This window comes from Dermacentor silvarum, chromosome 9 (assembly GCF_013339745.2).
Source record: "Dermacentor silvarum isolate Dsil-2018 chromosome 9, BIME_Dsil_1.4, whole genome shotgun sequence".
Classification (NCBI taxonomy): domain Eukaryota; kingdom Metazoa; phylum Arthropoda; class Arachnida; order Ixodida; family Ixodidae; genus Dermacentor; species Dermacentor silvarum.
This window is the reverse complement of record NC_051162.1, coordinates 127,153,547-127,174,852: the sequence shown is the minus strand read 5'-3', so window position 1 is coordinate 127,174,852 and position 21,306 is coordinate 127,153,547. Positions and strand designations below refer to the sequence as shown.

At 43.4% G+C, this 21,306-nt stretch overlaps 2 protein-coding genes across 3 annotated transcripts in view; one reads left to right on the top strand and one right to left on the bottom strand.

Annotated features, from left to right (window-relative positions):
- Positions 1 to 999: 999 nt before the first annotated feature.
- LOC119464263 (tryptophan--tRNA ligase, cytoplasmic) lies at positions 1,000 to 21,275 on the bottom strand. The gene is made up of 8 exons (XM_037725173.2): positions 20,905 to 21,275; positions 20,573 to 20,681; positions 18,734 to 18,853; positions 13,630 to 13,812; positions 8,799 to 9,012; positions 7,107 to 7,280; positions 5,053 to 5,193; positions 1,000 to 3,650 (listed from the first exon to the last, which is right to left on the bottom strand). The coding sequence occupies exons 1-8, from the start codon at positions 21,050 to 21,052 to the stop codon at positions 3,486 to 3,488; spliced, it is 1,254 nt and encodes a 417-aa protein (XP_037581101.1). The 5' UTR covers positions 21,053 to 21,275; the 3' UTR covers positions 1,000 to 3,485.
- The window catches only part of LOC119464266 (calcineurin subunit B type 2), a 37,276-nt gene continuing 33,492 nt past the window's right edge, over positions 17,523 to 21,306 (top strand). For both annotated transcript variants that reach the window (XR_007463373.1, XM_037725177.2), the window contains exon 1: positions 17,523 to 17,660. Coding sequence is in view for 1 of the 2 variants with exons in the window: in XM_037725177.2 (XP_037581105.1) it covers positions 17,628 to 17,660 (33 nt within the window). In the remaining variant the exon portion in view is untranslated. The remainder of the gene's footprint in view (positions 17,661 to 21,306) is intronic.

Below are 21,306 nucleotides of genomic sequence, written 5' to 3'. Positions count from 1 at the left end.
GCACGCACCGAGTCAGAACGAAACTACCGTTCGCTGCAACAACTGCACACGAAACCGCGGATGGCCACTACTACAGGCACTGTACCACTACGCAGCATTTTAGGCACGCGGCCGACCATAGAGTTAATATAGCGGCCGACGGAGTCAAAACGAAACTACTTTTTGCCGCAACCGCTGCGAAAGAAACCGCGGCAGCTATCGACGCGATGATGGGTGGCGACTATGAAATCCCGCGGCCAACGCGTTGTTATGCGCGGCGGTAAACCCAATAAAGGAACAAATAGGCACGAAGCGTTCCGTCGTTGCTGTCATTCGCGTACGATTGCCGCTGCTGACTATGGCGATGCGGACTCCGCCGCTTCGTTTCGGTTGTGCGCTAGCGCCGTTTCTGCTCTTCTGCGTCGCACATTTCAGGCTGTTTAAGGCAAAAACGTAGAGCCTTCGAAATTTACGGTTAATGTATGGCAGCCCTCCGAGATGTGTACCGTCCGTCCGTGGCTTTTGGCTGCCTATTCGGGAGCACCGAATAATTCGAAAATATCGAATACCTGAATTTGAATCAAAGCGAATAACGAATATAGAATTATTCGATCGAATATTCGACAATACCGTATATTCGCCCATACCTACTAATTTTCCCTGATAGAGGCACAAATTCCCCGAGTATTTCCAGAATATTCAAAATCCCTGAGAATTCCCTGTTTTCCCGGTTGGTAGACACCTGGTCTTGGCTTCAACTCATTTGCTGCACTGTTTGTGTTTTCTATGAAATGGCATCTTGCACTAAATTTTCTTCTGAACTAAAATCTTGAACAATGTTATGCAAGCATACCCAATGCTGCACATTTTGATGCATCACACAAACAGCCTCTCAAGTTGTCTTTAACGTTTTCTGATATATAGCAGTGTTCTGCTGCTTTAGAGCATGACTGGACACTCTTTCTTTGGCAAAGTTTATTGGGTAGTGGAAGCAGATGTCCTAGGAGTCAAACAAAGTCCTTGGCGCATTAAAAAAGTGCTTTTATTTATCGAGCCTCATTCAAACACTTCTTTTTCAGCAAGCTGTTGACTTGGAAGGCAGTGCTCCCGTGCAAGACAAAAATGTTTCTCCACAGACACTGAAAGCACAGTACCCCCAGCACATCATTCAATTGCAATTACAAAAAAGTTAACGCTTGTAAATCTGCAGCATCCAACTGTGCACATTTCATTGCACAGGATGCACTGGAAAAGAAACATTTCAGAAGAGAAAATCCACTATCTTGCAGTACCTGACATCAAAAACATACTGAGTCACTGGGAGGCCGTCACGTGCTAGCACCATTTGATGAAAGAAAAGGCAACTGTACTTTTACCAAGGTTCCCATAACAATCAAACAGCTTGGTGCCCGTTTCAGTTCCATGCCGCCTGGTGTCACATCCTGCTGCCCACTTCTGGGCCTTAGTTCATCACATTTTTCAAGTGACCTTATCTGGTTCCCTGATTGTAATCAAAATGGAGTATCTCTGCTTCATGATAAACAAAAAGAGATAGTGTTTTGGCATAAACCAAAGACTTTTACAAAACTGTGATCATGCACTAAATGCCATTTCATCATGCTTTGCATTTCTATGTTTCAATTCGTCATGATTTCCAAGTAAGAGATTTCAATTGGTCGCCTGGCGAAATGGGATTCAAAATAAAGTTCCTCTGTGAAATCGATTCCCCTTACATTGTGGCAAACAAAAAGAAAAAAGATTGTACTTTGGTATAAACCAAAAATTCTTACACAAATTGCCTCATTACAATGCACCAAATGCTACTAAATTATGCTTCCTACTTCGAAGTCTTAATTCATGATTTCCAATGATTCTATCCTGTTGTCAGCTCAGCCTGAAGTAAAAAGGTACCGTATTTACACAATTGTAGGTCGACCCATTTTTTCAAATTTGACAATCCAATGTTGGGGGGTCGACTTAGAATCGAAACCGAACCGTGTACCGCTAGTAGCGGCAAGAGAAACGGGAAATCAGGGGCGCTACGGCATGGTTACAACCTTGCACCTACGTTTCCATGGTTACGGTAGAAGCGTAGCGTATTAATTTACCGTATTGCATACATTTTGATTGCGCGCACCACGAGCAATCAAAAGAGCCGCACAGCTCCCACAAGAGCCGGCTCTTGTGGGAGCATCGATCATGGAAGAGCCGCTGTTTGGGGGGTATTGGTAGTTGGCAGAAGAGCCGCCGTTTGGGGGGTATTGGTAGTTGGCGGAAGAGCCGTCAGTTAGGGGGGTATGGTAGTTGGCGGATGAGCCGTTGTTTGGGGGGTATTAGTAGTTGGCGGAAGAGCTTTTCTTTGAGATACGATTGTTTTCGACGGCCGCGCGCATCCGTCCCTTCTGCTGTTGTGCTGAATCGTCGCGCCTGTCATGAGTGCCAAGAACTTTTGCCGCTCGTTCACAGCAGCGTTCAAACGGGCTGCTATCCTCCATGCCGAGGAAACTAACAACTGCGCAGCGGGACGCAAGTTTGGAGTCAGTGAACGTGTGGTGCGGCAGTGGCGGCTTCAGCACGAGGAAATTTGGCCTCCCTGGCTACTGTGTGCGGGTGGGTCCTCTCTGCGTGGGCAGCTGTACCTCGCGATGTCGTGGTGCGGTCGTTCGCGAAGTGTGGACTTGCACTTGATGACGACGTGCTGTGGGACCGCAACAGCTCTGACGGCAGCAGTGCCAGTGAGGTCGACTCTAGTGACGATGAGTAGTCTTAGCAACCCCGTCAATAAATTTCCCTTGTGCGAATGCACTAGCGTGGTTTTTCTCCCCCCCCCCTTTTTTTTGAGGCAAGCAATTTGGGGGGGGGGGGGGGGGGTCGACCTACATTCGAGTCGACTTACAATCGTGTAAATACGGTAGCTTCTCCACAAGCTATCCCTTTATTCTACGGCAAACAAAATAAAGGAGACAGCTTTGGCATAAACCGAAAATTTTTACACAAGTGTCACATTGCAATGCACCAATTGACAAGTGCTTCATCCCACTTCTCAGTCTTAATTTTCATTCTTTCTAAGTGACCTTATCTGGTTAACTGTTCTCACTGGAGTAAAAATAAAGTTTTCCTGCCAAGTCCCTTTTTACTCTGCAGCAAATGAAACGAAAAGGTGAATATTCTTTGGCATAAACTTGAAATTCTTACAGAAATGTTACTACAGTATGCACCAGATGTCACATAATCATGCTTCCCATTTCCACACCTTAATTCTTAATGCTTTCAAAGTGACCCAATCTGGTCACATGCTCGCACTGGAGTCAAAATGGAGTTGCTCCACCAAGGCACTCCTCAAAGCAGCAAATAAAAACAAAAGCCGCTGTGCACTGGCATCATCTAATAATTCTTACGAAAAAGTTTGCATTACAATACGCAATTGCAACCCACATAAACTCCCTGCATATGGGAGGTAATCACCGCAACTTAAGTTGGAGAATGCACACTGTACAGCAAGGCATCTAACATAGACGCTTGACTTCTAGTGGCCTTGGAGTTGTAAACTTGGCTATGACATCATCGGTGACAGCTTTCCTGGCTGTTTGGTGGTCAGCAATGATCTTCTGCAGGATGCCGATCAATTCCTTCTTCAGGTAGCCCGTCAACAGCTCTCCACTTGTGTAATCCTGAAAAGCCACAACAATGACTGCAACATTAAAGTCCGGCCAACAAAGACAGCACTATCACTAAAGAGAGTTCCGACACAAGATTCTGAAGCCAAACGTCCCTCATGGTTCAATCCCCTTTTAAGTGCAGATGCCACCCACAACATTTCACAACCTCATGGGGCTATATCACAACATTTCACACAGTGAAACCATGTTAAGACGAAAGGACATCCGACAGAAAAATACTTAAGTGAATAAACCTACTTTTGTAAATGAAGATACCTACTTTCATAAATAATTTATAAGCAACATTCATTTTATCAGGCGCCCCAAAATATCGGTCGGTGACTGTATTTGACATTTTTCCTATGGAATATAGCACGTCTCTTGAGACACATGCAAAGAAAAATTTGCTTCTCTATAACCAATAGTGTCGGACTCTGCATGTCTCAGCTTCATTAGAGCAGGAGAGCAGCAGGTATTCATTGATACAAAGCATGAACAAACAAATTTTAGTTAGTGTGTTAAATCTAATAATTCATTATACTTTAGTTCAACTGTATCCTTTCTTGCACTCATTATGCATACTGAATGTGGTGAATTCAAACATTGTGAGCATCAGTTGCAGGCTTCTTCACTTCTTCATTGCCCCCAATAGCGACTTATATTCATTTCCGCACTCACGCTTTTCTGCACCTAAAAAAAGGTTTGCAGCATTTAGCATTACATACCTGCCAACCCATGAACTTTTCAAAATTCGTAAAAATCACCTGTGGGCGTAGGTGGGTCGAATAGCGTGCATTTTTAAATGGTTTGCCCTGAGCACACTCCTGTTATGACACCATACACACTTCACTGACGATGGTACCTTTAGATAGAACACACAAGCAGCAGCTCACTTAGAACAGCAGAGAGAGACAAGAACATATTGTTTCTAAATCACAGCGACCTTGTTGTTGTTGATTTTGCCTACTTCAGGAACTTCTCTAAATTAACTTCCTCGAGGCAACTACCCATCTTGTGTCCTTTCACCATCAGAAGACTTCTACAAGTATGGTCAGAGAGTGACAAGCAATATTCCGTTCGAGTTTTGTTCACAGCACTAAATATCTGCTCACATTCAACATTACTGTGAGGAATTAAAGGAACCCCAGCACTGCAGCAATTCATCCACACCTTGAATGCTTCCTACTTGTGTGCACTGCACATAGCACATCTTGGTTTGTACTATATGTCCAACGAAAGGTTGCGAGTTCCCAAGTTGACAAACTCAAGTGCAACTCAAGTTTTATTAAACTTGACCCAAGTTTCACAAAATTGTACAAGCCCAAATTCGTAAACTTTAAAAAAAATCCAGGAGAGTTGGAGTTGGCAGGTATGGGCCATTACGATGAGCTTTTCAAAAGAAAACATCACATACCTTGCGAATCTGCTCCAGCTTTTCGTCATCATCGAGGAAGAAGCGGAGATACTGGTACGATATGTCCACATCGCAGTTGCCTCCTTTCTCCTTGTGTTCCTCAATGGTTGCACCACCTCCAGAAAAGGCATACTTGTTGATCTGCATCGAGTGGCAGAAAGAAAGGAAACGATACATTCATCCTGGCACACTTTCCAAACGCTAACGATACGAAGCACATGAACTACTACCAGCAAGATCTTCACATCTTTCCAAAAGCACAATGGCACTTAGGTTAAAGCATAAAATCCCATTTGCTTCATAAAATCCCTCTGCATTCTGGCACTAGCACTGTCATGGTACAAATCATTGCTCAACACCAAGAGTGTGCAAATAGTTGCCATATTTCGTGCATGAATCGAGTAGTCTTTACCATTTTATTCCCACTAGATCGACAATTTGCTATTCAAGGTTGTCAAATACTCGTTTCCTTACAGTGACATGGGTTGTGCAGCCCTTGCAGTGGGGACGGGGCTATATACAGTAGTGAACAAAAGATTACCTTTCTGTGGAAAGTTCATTACCTGTGTTTCCAAGCTATTAGGTGCTGTGTTTGTCTCTTGATAATCTCAAACAGGGTGGGCCTTACTGCAGCCAAAGGGACCGAGCTGGATAACATTTTGTTTACTTAAGGAGCCATAAAGCTCAAGCTTCTACTTTGCTCATTTCATTGTGCTGACTGTTGCCTGCATTTCTGAGTTTGTGCACGTTTTTCTTTAGTCTTTCCTTTTTGCTCTGTTTATCTGTCATGAGTGAAACATTAAACCTGCAATAGCATGCCAAGCCTTTCACTCGGCTAACCTCCCCAGTTATCGTGAAAATTTCCCTCAGGAGCGCTATGCGATGCAAAAAAGCGTAACATGGCAGTGAGTGTTCAAGAGGCTATTGGCCCTAGGCTAGTGGTCCGGCACGACACCCCACCAACTTTCTGAGCATTTTAACACAGAGGACCCAAACTGCAAAATATCAGCTTTTTGTTCACTACAGCTGCCCTGCACAAGGTCCCGGGTTCGATTCATGGCCACTGTGGCCAAATTCAAATTGGGGCAGGACACAATAACATCTACCGATAACTTAAGTAACTGAACCTTTTTTTTTTTTTTTGGAAACAAAATTTAATTGAAGTTTAGTACTTGTCCCGTGAATTGATTCTGTGCCCTCATTGTTCACACTGCATTCAATCCCAACATTCATGTACCAAGCCCTTGGTGCATGTTAAAAAAAAATTGTGAAGTCAAAATTAATCCGGAAAACTCTAATACGAGTCGCGTATGGTCTGTAGTGTTTCATCAGGAAATTAAAGCTCATCACTCAATCAAGTCGAGAGTGCGACAAAATTTCACGTGGTTAGGAGGAATCATGATGAAACCAGACAGATACCAACCAAAGTAAAAATTATTAAAAATTTTACATTTTGGGCCTCAGAGTTGTGATATTAACCGTACTGCTGTTTTGTGTTCTTGTTATGGTTTATATCTGTCACTATGTATGGTTGTATCTCCTGCTTTGCACTTCAAATTTCCATCTCCTATATTCTGCTCACTGATATATTCGTTATGGTTGTACATTGCTCTGAAACGATTTTAATAGTTTTTATGTTGCCGGTAGGCAGGCCTTAGATGTTATACACATCTTTCACCTGACCTACACTGGTATCGTGAATCAGAGTTCAATAAACAACTAAACCAAGTACATGGGAGTCCTGTTTGCATGCAGACCAGAATCTTGTTCGAATCAAACAGAGTCCAAATTAAAAGAAGCTCACTGAATGGCAGACTTAAGTGCAGTGCTGCGTTTATATCCTACGCATTGCCAGGAAGGTGCAAATTAACTGTCGCAAACACTTAGGCATTCGAATTAACAGGCGTTTTCGTACATTGAAATACTACGCATAATTTTAACAGGACCACAGCGTCAGTTCAAGTAAACAGGAATTTCGAAATAACGAGATCCAACTGTATCCATCTTTGTTGGTGTCTGTTCCTTTTCATCATAGTCAATCAATCAAGGATCACCTTGTTCTTGATCTGGGCAGGGGTGTCGGTGAGGAATATTGATGAGTTGGGGTCACTGGCACTCATCTTGCTCTGTGCCCCCTGCAGTGCCGGGAAAAACACCGAGTGCAGCAGGGCAGGCTTGGGGAAGCCCAGCTTGGGTGCCACATCCCGCGTCATCCGGAAATAAGGATCCTGAAGCAGTTGTGCACAGGAGCGTACAATCTCAAACAAAATATTCAGGAACTGTAATCTACTAACTTAGCTTAACTTATTATGTTTCTTTTGAGCCTCATTAAATGTTGCCATGTGTGACCCCTGTTTTCTTGCTCTCTGCACCCACCACACAGACTCCACAGCACACGGTGACACATGGCAAAGAGTTGCCACAAGTAACATGGCCTCTGAGATCGGTTATACACTTTGTCAAACCGAGTGTTGATGCGATCAAAATCATTTCTCTACTAGGCCCAGCTATCATTACGCAGTGAACCACGGTGTTTCTTTTAGAGTTTTATTGCAATAGCAATTATACAGGGATACACCAGGCAAATTTTTGCCTTCAGCACCGTCGTGAAGTTCCGTTTAAAGTCCAAGTACGATAAGGTCCTATTGCGCCTCCGCTGTGGGTGCAAGGGTAGCGTGCAAGCGTGAGCCGAGAAGGATGATGGACTGATTCAATAAGCGCTCAACTTGCCCCTCCCCTTGAGTGTGCTTACTGAATCAATCAAGCCATCCAGTAACACTAGGAGGGCAAGTGAGCACGGGCCTCCTCCTCTAGCCCAGTCATGTAATGTGCGGCAGGCGCAAGGACTGGGTGAGCCGAGATGGCTGATCGCTTCATTTGCACTGTCTTCCCGCAAGCCTAGTGTTGGAGGTTGTGTAATCTCAAGTTTATAAGACACATTAAAGCTAGAGGCAGCGCGAGGAAGCGTTTGCTCCCCGAGGGCAGCACTCATCAGTGACAGGGAGTGTTTGCGGTCATCAAGTAATATCTCTTCATGTTTGCTGCGCTTGCGTGACATAATGCTTGTTAATTTAATTAGTAAGTAAATGCTCACTGCAATTTATATGGCCGATAAAGCTATTATTGTTTTGTGTAGTATTCTAATAAATTGCTATCGCTATCACTGCTTTGCTTTCTTTATGGTTCAGACCTTTGATACAACACTTGACATTGTCCCTCACCTGGTTTCTCAAGAAAAAAATTCAAATTGGCTGTGGAGGTATGCGTCCTTTTTGGTAAACCCCAGTGATTAATAAAACACATTTCAAAGTACCATGATCTGCCATACTGCAGATGCCAGAAGCGACCAGGTAGCTTAGTGCCCACTATGGGGCACAAAGAAACTTATTTTCTTTACACATCAGGCAACAATACCGAGCGATGTACTATCCATACCAAATATAAGAAAATTTCATTCGATAAGCAGGGCAAATTATGGTCCAGTGATTGCAGGCCATACGTAATGCGGCAAGATTAATACTTTGAATTACAGTAGAGCGCCTATACAACGAAATGACCTGTATAACGAAGGAATAATTCTGTCCCAGTTTTATTGTGAGCGGTGCGGTGCGCGACTTTTACAACGAAGTGACCACCTTGATAATAAATGATTTCGGAGGTCCCAAGCACTTTTCTATAAAGATGTTCGACTGCATATTTTATCCTAAATGTGTTGAAGATTGTACTTGAAACTCATATATATATACCTGGTCGATTCCACAAGGAATGAGGCATGGAACACGGTTCTTCTCTCCAAAGATGAATGGAAAGGATGAACTCAGTGCTGGCGCAGCCTGGACAGCCGGGAAGCTAATCTTGCCGATGGAGTCGCTGTCACCGAAACCAAAGATTCCTTTGACCTGGTTGAAGGTGACACCTCGCCGTATCCTCACAATGTTCTTGTAGAACTCGGGGCACCTCCTAGTTTACAGAGGAACAAGGAAGAGAATGCGAAGCATAATTAATAAAAAAAGTAACTTTTTTTTAGAAATGTGTACATTTGGCAAGTTAGATTCATGGTTGGGGGCAGGATAAGAAATGAAAATGAAGAAAGCAAGAAGATAAACGTGACGCCGAACCAGCGACTGAACGTTCATTGTGAAAAAAAAAAAGAAAAGATAGACACAGAGCCAGTCACACGACTCACAGTCAACGATTCCGCTAACTTGAGTAACTTATTCCTTACAAAAGCAACTATAGTAAAGCAAACAGGCAATTTTTATTTGCTGTACCAATTAAATTGTCACATCACAGAACAAGCAAAAGGCATCACCTCAGAAAAGCAAATTTTTAAAGCATCACATTTATGCATGTGCTCAATAGGTTTCATGAATAGACATTTCGTCAATGTCCTCATTACCGAAGAGAAAGGCGCTGCAGGACAGCAGGTTAGCTGCTGCCGCACTTTTCTCTAAGAATTCCATTAAAACAACACTCAAGTTCCATTACAATCCGTTAACCACCCGTGGGACTACCAAAAGTAAATGTATGCTGGGAAAGGCTTTATGTAAAATCTCATAAAATCTGCTATCTGCCAAACAAGACCAAGATAAACTACAGTTGACTCTCCTTAATTCAACCTCGGTTAATTCAAATTCTTCCTTAATTCGAATGCGAGTCCTAGTGAGAAACCACACTGCGCTATGGAAGATAATCTCATTTAGTTTGGACTCAAAAGCATACTGCTTCGGTTAATTCAACCCTCATCACTGTCCCCTCATGTATGCAGTGGTGAGTAAGGCTTAGAAACACAAAAAATTCAGCGCCCTGCTCTCCTGCTTCCTTGGGCCTGAGCCTGTTTTTCTTTTGCTTCGCTTAAATTCATTTTCAGAACTTTACCTTTCCTTCAGTTCAATGCTTAGGCGGCATTTAATCATGTTGGTGTTTGTCGCTGCATGCCGGTTGATTCGAGCTTCAAGAGAAAGAAGCAGCAAGACAATACAGACTACTTTAAGCAATAATAACATTATTGGTTCATGTTGCCGCCATTTCTTAATTCGATCCTTCGGATAATTTGACTAAACCTTGCGGTCCCACAAGGGTCGAATTAACAGGAGCTGCATGTACATGTATACAGATGCAACATGCGACATAACTGCAGCACAGTGAAAAACCAAGCACGCTCATCAACAGTAGACAGTTTTGGTTTATGTTAACGTAATAGCGAGGCTAAGGGAAATAGCTTACCATTCTGCAAATGAACTCTGTGGAAAACGAGTTCTAGTACAGTGTGACAGCACTGTTAATTTCCTGGGAACGCTATTCAATTACTCTTTAATTTTCAAATACATGGTGCACATAAGTGATTTGATCTATTTGCCAAGCTTTGCATGTACGTACGTGTGAAAAACAGCAATGACAGCCAGGAACGCGTCATATTTGTACTTGCCATGGCTGCCAATCCATGGCAAAATCAGTACAAGCCTACCGTCCATGGCCTCCGAGGTCACCCACTCTTTGAGGCCATGTGCTGTTATATCTTAGGCTTTGATTGAAAGCATTTGAAATGAAAAGCGATCTCGAAAACTATGCAAAGTTATCCTTAATACTCTGTTGTCAAAATGGCCCGAGACAATAGGCGAAAGCCGTTCTATACACTAATTTGCACAAGCGAAGTGAATTCTGCAACTACTAAATTCCGTGCAATCTGGGTGGGTCCAACCGCCTCCCATGTTGCCACGCTATTTATGTAAACCATGCAAAGCCGGTAACGCAAAACATGAAAAATAGCGTGCACACGCTAAACTTTATGGGTTATTTAGCATTTTGCGCATTTACGCTAAGCACGCTGTTGTGCTAAACACGCTAGACTAAAGCTGTGTAGTTTGAAGGTGCTATCAGAGCAACAGTTGCTGCAATCACAGCAATAGCTATTCTATTCACAGCAATAGCCAGTGCGTATACAATCACAACTATGCATTCAAAATACCTAGTCCATATAAAACAAAAGCTACTGCATTTACAGCAATAGCAGTATGCAACAGCAATAATGACTGCATTTACAGCTTGAATAAAATAGTGAGATCAATTATAACACGCACAATAAAAGTTGGAATGACCTTCCATCAAACATTGGCAATGAAACAGATCTAGATAAGTTTCAGGAACTTACACATATTCGTAACATCTGACCTTTCTTGTGACAAGGCTTCTGTAAGCCTTTTTTTTTTAATTGTTGGCACCATTTTGTTGTATTCTTTCTCCGTTAATGCTCCTATGGTTTTTTTTTTCTCCCTTTGTTGTTATTTAGCTGTTAGAATGCCACTTGTGTTTTTCCTTTCTTTTTTTTCTATGAAAACTGAATTGTTCCATGGAAGTGTAGCGTGACTCTCTCCTATGCAATACCATTATGTTCATGACCTTTTTAGGGCTACCTTGAATTGAAAAAAATATAGCTAGTGCACATATAGCAATAGCTACTGCATTAAAGCAATGGCTAGTGCATTTAGAGCAATAGCTTGTGCAACTCTGGAGAGCCACCGCATGTGGCTGTTCCCCAACGTTTACCGTGGTGACTCAGTTTCATACCTCCAGAGTAAGTGCTGAAAATGGGCGCACTTTACAAACGTTTCATCTCGTATATGTTGTTCACCTCTGCAATCTCTTGTCGTTTCCACTTATTGTCCTGAAGTAATCCTCACGCATGGTCCAACGAAAATGCAGACACTTATGCAAAACAGAGTGCTTGGTTGTAACACGTCACATTTGATGAGACACAACCACCAGTTTTATTATATGCCTTTTGCACTTGTATGAGAGCCTGCTGCTATGTACATGCAGACGTGGCAACTATAAAATATAACAAATACTACCATCAAAGCCAGCAAATACTCCTTTTTAATGAAAAATACTAAAAATTTCTTTCTACACTTGACTTACACTGTTTATATTAGCTAACTTTGTCCTGTAAAGAAGCTATGAGAAAGCACACAGCTCTATATTAGCAGCAAAAATGATCTGTGTCGCACAAAAACAGAAATGTTCATGATATTCATTCATGAAATATTCATTTAACGGCAGCCAAAATTTCATTTACCATTTTACTGATGGCGCTGCTGCCAGTAGGTCTGCATAATAGAACGAGTCCGGAAAGTAAGGCTCTGAAATATCACTCTATGACTATACAGTCAACGACCGATTTTCCTAACGCCCGTTCTTTAGGATGCGCCCAATAATTTGGACACCTTCGTGGCACCGCCACGTACGCCATACGAGTCAATGTATAAGAACGTCTGAAATTTCGGATGCAAAAAGCCTTCGCCGTCCGATTTTCGAGATTTTTTGCCATGACTGCAGGCCCGAAACGGCATTGATCGAAGCCACCACCGCCGCCATTTTGATTATCTCACCTCCTTGAACAGGCGCTCTTGCACGCAGATCCGCTGGCAGCCGTAGCCACCACCGCGGCAGCACTAGGCCTAGCTACTTCGACGTTTGCTACCAAGCTTCTTGCTCTTCGGTGCCATGTTTTTCATTGCAACAATTCGCCGCTGTTAGCAATGGCACTGACTCTGCTTTTGTAATCCTCACCAATGGCTTCGAAGCTCGGAAAGCACGCGTTGCATATTGCCAGTTTCCGAAAGTCAGCTTCGCCACAATGCAGCAGTGTTACGCGGTGAAGCACACTCAAAGTATTGCAGTGAAGCATACCAAGAGTAGGAAGGGGCTATTATCATGGGATACAGTATGTATTCCTCAATTATACAAGCGTGCACCCGCCATCTCCTATCACAGTATGAACACCAATACGCATCATAATCGCACTGGCAGGCCTTCAGAGCTATTTCGGACGCGCCCGTGGCGATTTGAACCCTTGAGGGCAGTAAAAGGCATGCATTCATTTTTTTGGGCTCCCCGATATTTCGACGTTTTCACAGCACCTAGGGAGTCCGAAAAATTGGACATTGACTGTATTTGCCTTTTGTTAGATCAGTTTTACCATAAATAGGCTTCGAATGAAAAATCGCTAATTTATTGCCATCAATACGGCAATTGTACGCAACCTCTAGAAATCAGGCAGAAATCAGGCGACACAACAAGTAGGAGCTTAGGAGACGACCGAGCGAGACGGAGAGAGTGCTAAAACGTTGCAATGTCCTGCTCCCACGTGACATCACGACGCATACGCATCCTGAGAAATGGAACAGAAAATGATCATGGAAAAGATATCGTAGCAAATTATTTAGGACTTGCAATTATTTTTTTTTAGGGTATCAAGGTCTAGGACTTCCGTTTCGCTTTGCGCAAGAATGAAAAGTCAGAAATACGTCAGTAATCATTTAAAAGGAGTAAGGTATATAGTATATTTAATCGTGAATGCTTTCCAAATAAATAATGATTATAGGCTCTAGGCAAAAAAGAATCTCTCATTTCATCCAAAAGGACTGGAAGCTGGAGCATGCCTTCATGGTGTAAAGGTTCACAGGTTATCAGATGGCACCTAGATGTCAGCACTCAAAATACAAAAACAACAGCAGACATTAGACCATACATAGCAAAACTCCAACTTCAGCTTGAAATGCTAATTTGTCAACTCACCCCACGAACTGAAAGTCTGTGAAGATGAATGTCTTCGCGGGGTCAAAGCCACAGGCGATGATGTCTCGCATGTTTTCATGGGCCATCTTCTCCGTCTCCTCCACCGTCATGTCTTTCCATAAAAACTTCTCGTCATCAGTGAGCTGGATTACCAGAGGCACATCGAAGGTGTCCTGAAGCCACCTGTGGAACTGTTTTACCATTTGGTCAATGCGGCAGAACCATGGTGACAGATCTCACTAAAGCGAAACATTGACTCTAGACAAGGCATAACAGCCGAAAGGAACAGATGATGCACACATCATCTCCTCAGGCACTCAGGAAGTGCTGTGCCAGCAATTTCGGAGGCCATGTTCTGCTGGCACTACTGCCTGCTTTGAGTCAGATGCCTGCACACAGAGGGCACCACACTCCCACAAAAAGCATCAGCAGAACTGTGTGAAGTATAAGCCAGTGAGTTCTTCCGTTATAATATACAATAAAACAGGTACATCTGCATTGTTTTTCATGTTACGATGCAATGTAATTAACCTTTCGTGTCATCAGCATTTGAATAAGTTTAGTAATTAACCAAACATGCTGTGACACAAGCTTGGCACCATATTTTCACAGAGGTGGCATCAACCCTGTCTTATGTTTAAATCATGTTCTCACTAACGAAGCTCTGCCCTTGGCAAAGTGAAGCTTTGGAAACCTTCGTTAATAGCATAATCACTTCACCTCAACAGATACCTGCCAACCTGTGAACCTTAAAATTTACAAGAACACTCACGGGCATGACAAAGTGAGGGGGTCAGGGTGAGGGAGCAGCATGTATTCTTGTTTCTTTGCCTTGAGCACACACCTTTTGTAGGATACATATGTGGGGATTATTTACGGATTATTTACATTTAGACACAGCCCACAAATGCAGCAAGCTAGGCACAGCAACGACTTAGAAGCAATACAGCATTTTTAGTTCACAGTTACTTTTTCAGCGACACTGCTTTTGCCGATTTAGCCTGCTTCAGGAAGTTCTCTCAACAAACTTGCTCAAATAGCCCTCTGTTTAGTGCCTTGTATTGCCACAGAAGGGCAGCATAGGCACCATCGCTATTTCTTAACTGTATGCATTTTTTTACTTCAATCTTGCTCGCCCCATCCTTGAACACCTTAAAACATTTTCTTGAACAGAATTTATTTTTTTGTAAAACATGACACAACCTTTGTAAAATTGTAGAATGAGCCCAAATTCGTAACATTACAGTAAATTTGGGAGAGTTGGCAGGTATGCTTTTACACATCAGCCTTTAGTGTACCTCTAAGCTGAAATTTTGACATGATAAGATTTTTTTCGAGGTTTCTACATGTACAGCATGGTCCAGTGAGTACACACAATTAGTATCTGGCTACTAATTACATTTGACACAAGGCATGAAGGCACGCAGTCTATTTTTTAATGCATTGTTGTCAGCCTAATGCATCCTATCAGCCATTTTTTTTCTTTCAATAAGACGTATCTGAATTATATTGGCTTTATAGTAGCAAATTGTTGCCTTTAAGAGTGGGCCGCACCATACCTCTTATCGCTGCCTCCTGGCAAAACAGATTTAAATTTAAGAAAAGGAAGGTGATATCCATTTAACCCTTCATTGATGAGTGTTGCCTACGGGCAACATAACAGAAATTTTTTTTCTTGCGGGTTTATGACATTCCGGCTAAATGTCTTCGGCCAACACTGAATGAGAAGCAGCAAGCGCTATTTATTGGTTTACACCACGAACGCAGGATGAGGAATAGGAATATTTGGCATGCGACTTGTTTTCTTTTAAAAGCACGATCAGAGGAGACAGACTGATGCAAGATATCTGGCTGCACTAGGTGTCACACGCGATGTAAAGCAAATGAAATGCACATGTGTGGTTCACATATGATGAGAGCTGTCAGTACAAATTCCACACAAAGCTTTACATGGCTTGGGGTGAAGCCCACTTCCAGTTTTTTACCTGGTGTTTTCCTCCTACTGCTGAAAAGGCTTTCGCAAAATGTTTTGTCTTTTCGTTGATTATGCTTATTCTCGATGTGTTTTACACAGTGCCACAGAAAATAAAAAATTTTTACGGGTATTTATATGTGCCATCATTAAAGGGTTAATGGAGCCATAAAGCTAAGAGAAGCCTACTAGTTGAAGAAAACAGCGCCCTTATTTAATGATCAACTCGTCACCACTGAATGTCCTACAGAAGAAGTTACATTACGACACTACACTATCACGAGGCTAGCACTTGGCAGTGCCACAGTGAATCTATTAAAGGGGTCCGGAACCACCCTGCAGGCTCGGTGAAAAAAAAAAAAAAAAAAAAAATCCGCAGATAGCATATGCTGCTGTGGAGCTTGCAAGCAGAGGAAGAAGTAACCTTTTTCTCGAACGCTCTTTTCAACAGAAGCCTGCTCTTCACTCTTTTCTGGATGCTTTATTTCGGCATATAGCAGATTCCCATACGCGGCTGCTATAGGCCAATGGCTGACATCAATCAAGAAGGTTGTTTCGGTCAATGTGCTTCTTCCAACATTACTATGTATATTTATTGACGCAGTTTAATAAACAGGCTGAAGTAAGCGAAAATCTGCTTTTGAATTTCGATAAGCATTACGTACTTCCAGAAGAAGCCGACCATCGTCTGCTCACGCTCAGCCGCCCGCGTAGGAATTAAACTTTGGCCACCCTGCTTATCGGTGTCGTAGCCATTGAGGCTCGCTAATTCCGACTAGTTTTGAACGCTCAACTAGCCTCAAACCACGCAAACCTTAAGGTCAGACCACACGCACGCTTGCCAGTGCGTGCTCACACCTGGCCGCTCCTGGTTAGACGCCTTGGCAGACTTCACTTCGAATTGAGCTATTGATAGTGCTTCTAACTGCACAAGTTGGATGTGGCTACTATCCGTCAGGACACCTCTGCAGGACACTGCAGGCTACTGCAGGACAAAGCCGGTCCGCACCACGTAGCACGGCAAGACTGGAGCATATGAGTGCAAGTGCACACTCAAGCCCTGTTGTGCACAAAGAAAACGCTGTGCATACGCACTACAGGTGCATGTATCTGCGGTCTGCTATGTAGCATAGATATTGCGGCCGCTGCAGGGTGTCTGCTGCCCGAGCGCGCTGTGGCTCGCCGAGGACAACCATGTGTGGCACGTCGGAGGCACCAAAATCGGATGTAGTGGAATCTATGTGAATTTAAACTGCGCACCACGGTGACGTTCAGTAGGCGGAGCGTTGTGGGCACATCCCACTCCACAATAGCCTTCGCAGTGCAAGTCATTGAAGAAGGAGGAGCAGAAGCACCACGAAGAGGGTGTTTGATTGCCAGTAACTCCGCTTCTGCTGTATGCACTGAAGTAACTTTTGCGGCAAAGTATTTCTGAAAGTCAATTTTCACTTCAAATGCCTTTCTCGACTTCGATAAAAAGTGGTTCAGGGCCCCTTTACAACTGAAAACTCGAAGCACAGAGCCTCGGTTAGCTAAACCAATCCTGTAGCAATCCACAACTTTTCTTTGTTGCTTCGTACCTATATCCGAGTATGCATATAAGATGTTCCTGACATCACAATCAACGGCTTGTTTACATGCTGAATTCAAAGTGCTCCCACATGCTGCCTAAAGCAGCGGAGCTGCAAACAAACGTCGCACACGTTGCGAAATCTTCTAGACCTGTGCACTAAAAAAAAGTGGTCAACGACAAAAACAATCACCAGCGCGAACAATAACATGCCTCAGACGCTGGCAGAGTCACGCTGCGGACAAACAAAGAAGTGACACAGAAGTTGCCGTGATGACAATTCCCAGCGACACAATGGCGCCTTCGCCTGTGTACGAGCCTATTGGACTACGCATTGGCAACAACATCTGCCGATGTGGCAGACTGCGCTAGTTTCGTCCCTTTTGCAGCGAGCTTTTTTTCCCCCAGCAGTGCTACTATTTTAACGGATTCCACGCCGGACTCTGACAACACAACATGTGGCAAGTGCTAGACACAACAATGCGTCAGGTAAGAGCGTCATCCTGAGCAGTTAGAGTGAGCTTTTAAAAGAGCCAAGATTCCTGCGACAGGAAAACAACAACAACAAAAAAACTGGAAGAACGTTGACAAGCAGTTTTGCAGTATGATTGCTGTGTCTCTCATTAGTATTGGTGAGGTAACAAGACCGGCCACTTAGAGTGTGGCCGAGATAATTTTATGTCACAGCCATGGCCTGAATATAGAAACCAAATTATAGAAAATGTGGACAGAGTAAATTATGTCACATATAACAAACCACTGAAGCTGCATAAATGTTGGAAACCATAAGCACACAGCACATATCAAACTTAATAACTGACTGAGTTTAATGTCCTAAAGAAAGACCCAAGCTATTACGGATGTCTTCACCAAGGGCTCCGGATTAAATGAGACCACCTAAGGCTCCTATAAACATGCGCCTCAATTTAAATGTGCAAGCTGTTCGCATTCTATCCCCACTGCAATGCAATATCTGTGGCTTGGAATTGAACCTGCAATATGTTTATCAGCAGAATGCCCTATCCACTAAATCACCGTGGTGGTTAGGTTTCTTACTAATGGTAACAGCCTTTCATACACAGCTTAGATTAGCGGAGGTATCAAATTGAATTGAAAGTCTGCATTAATATGGCACGAAACTGCAGGCTCCCACAGTTTGGGCATGACAGAAAGTGGCAAACATCACCGTTGTCAGGTGCGACATTCTATGCTGATAAGTATTTTTGTTTCTAGCAAAAACAAGACGTCATAGGATCCCAAAGGTGGCTAACTTGTTTTGCCCAATACAGTGATGGCGTCCAGTCATCTTTATCAATTTGATTCTGACACATTTTCCAATAATCAATTTCATTTTCTTTCTCATCCTTCGCTATTTGTTCAGACACTAAAGTTATTGCCTGGCACAGTCACTGAGCATGATGCATGATAAAAGGCGAATGAAAAATAATCAAATTGAATGTTAACAAAATTCAAGCATTGGCCAAATCCCAAGAAGCTTATGGGAGAAAAGCCATATGGTTCCTGTCAGTCTGTCTAGAACTCTAGATTGCAGACGAACATACTTGGTAAAGATGAAAGGGATCAGGTGACCAATGTGCAGGGCATCGGAAGACGGGCCCCTCCCTGTGTAGAGGTAGAATGGCTTCTTTTGCTCATATGCGTTTAGAATCTCATTCAGTTCCCTGAAAAAAAAAAAAAGAAAGAAAAACTTACGCCCTGAAAATAGCCCAAAAGCTCACACAGTGCTCATACCTGAAAGGATAAGCAGCACATAGAAGAACAGCAAATGACAACACACGAGACACACGCTCCTCTCAAACGTAACAGAAGAACAGTAGACGACAAATAATATGCAACAGAAGTGATTGTTCACCACGAGGTTGGCGCTCATGTGTAAATTCTTCTGTTGCACCTGAAGCTGCAGGCATAAAAACACCCTGCAATGCACCGTGCGACAGAAGTCTGAGGTGGGCTAGTTGTTTGATGTTCACTTTTTACGGGACAAGAAGCGCAACAGAACAGCAGATGACAGCACACAGGACATGCTTCCTTCAAATACAACAGAAGGGCAGCCGACAACAACAAAACTGAGCATAAACCATCAACGATGATCATCAATGCAAGCGAATAGCCTGAATGAACAAACAAGCCACAGTGCCTCCACCCTCGCCCATGCTCGTGACTCGGTTGCTGACAGCGTGCGCTCTTTCCCATGATGCCTTTGTATCGCAAGTCCGACCACCGAACATAAATCAACAACGTAACGTAAAAAAAAAAAAAAAAATGGTGAACAAACTGTTATTTATGTGGAACTGACCAGCCATCCTGCTTCAATTACAGTCAACCTTACTTACAAAGATTGTGCTTATGACAAACACATTATGAAGACAACCCAACTTAACATTTCTATGCAGAACGCATTAGTATATTTGTTCAAAGTCTGATTTCCTCATTCACTGGTTAGCACAGTGGATGCAGCTATCTGTGGCACACTCATGTTCCATGCTTTCCCCATAGATGAAACACGTCAGTATTCAGCACACATCCAAATGTTTTGCAGCATTGCATTTCGTTCATTCACTGGTCATCACAATGAATGTGGTAATACAGGGCTGGCTTTTATTTGGTGCTATTGTGGCAGAGGCATTAGAATGCCTTCGGTACTGACCGCATAAGAACACCACCGTGCTAAGCTGCTATGCAATTCTTCGCCCAGTCTTTCATCGTCAGATGCCAAAGAGCCAGTGGAGAAATTTAATTAAATGATTGCTGCTGCGGTCTATTTGGCTTTGTCTGCAAATACAACTGCTATTTGAAAAAAGAAAAAAAAAGGTAGTATGGCTAGGGGGGGGGGGGTCAAAGTCAACCATCTCGATTGCTGTCGCAAACATCGAGACCATTAAACGCGATCGCATGTCGTTTCTGAAGGAAAGAAGGTTGCAGCACAGCCCTTTTGCATAAATATTTAAAGAAATTTATTAACCACGGTTTCCGGGTCCCAATTAGAAAAACATACTTTAAAAAGACTTGCAGCAGTGCTCTTTCAAAATAAATATTGGTCTTCGTGTTCACTTCAGTCTCTGAATTCGGTTTATTGCGAACACTCCGATATAACGAACGAATCCGGCGCGACAGCCTGTTCGACGGCGTAAGGGCCAGTTTCGGCTGCTCTGCTGCTCTTTTGCAGCGCTAAGAGGTAGCAAATGTGAAATGGCTAACAATGAATAGTCATTAGTATGTGTCACTCAAATGTTTCCGCGACGATGCGGGAGTGTACAGTGAAGCATCGCGAATAGCCAGATCAATAAATTACGAACATCGAAACTAACTACAAACTGGCGTGTAAAAGGACTCGCAATGATCGTGAGTGCACCAGCCTAACGGATGTTGTACACACACACCTGTGCGAAAAGAAAACACCTCTCCGAAGGAAGTGGTGCGCTTTCTTCCCCGTAAGGCTCTCAATCCTGTCCACGAGGTCTTGCGTCACCTTCGACGAGCCGAACTTCACTGAAACAGAACGTGTAGGAAAGAATTGCAAACACACATGACTAACGCAGGTACAGCACGTATTAAGTCCAGATCATTACGCGCGCAGAAATGTCAATTGCTTCGGCTGAAACCAGCCTATAACGACGAAGGCTGAATGTACTACACAACGTAAACTGACAGCAGCACTTTCCGTACGCTAGCAAAAACGCAGCGGCTCCGGCTGCTTCGACACCAAGCTCACCGATCAGCTTGTCATAGTCGATGCCAGTCGCCGACGCACTGACCACATTCCACGGATTCACCACGTCTTCATCAGCAGCTTTTGTGTTCGCTTGATCGCCGCAGTCATTCAAAGAAAGCCGGGCCACGTCCTCAACACACGCCGACATCGCTGTCGGTAGCACTTACGAGCGCAGTTTTAGTCGCGAGCTTGACTTCAGTCACCAGTCTAACGCTCTCGCCTAGAAAGATCTCTTACAAGCACATTCACGCAAGCCGGCACACAAGTTTCGGCCTCCACGATTGTTCAGTCCTCCACGCTACTCAGACCACGTTAACCGCATTTCATCGACTCGCGTTTGTCTACTTTGTGTGTTTGCCTAAACGTGGAGAGACGATGTAACAGGCGAAAGCATATAGTTAA

Coding starts and splice junctions, on each gene's coding strand:
- LOC119464263 (XM_037725173.2), bottom strand. CDS start 21,052: ATGTCGGCGTGTGTTGAGGACGTGGCCCGGCTTTCTTTGAATGACTGC. Junction 20,682..20,904: donor CGACTATGACAAGCTGATCG/GTGAGCTTGGTG, acceptor GTTCTGTTTCAG/TGAAGTTCGGCTCGTCGAAG. Junction 5,194..7,106: donor CTGCCCAGATCAAGAACAAG/GTGATCCTTGAT, acceptor CACTCGATGCAG/ATCAACAAGTATGCCTTTTC.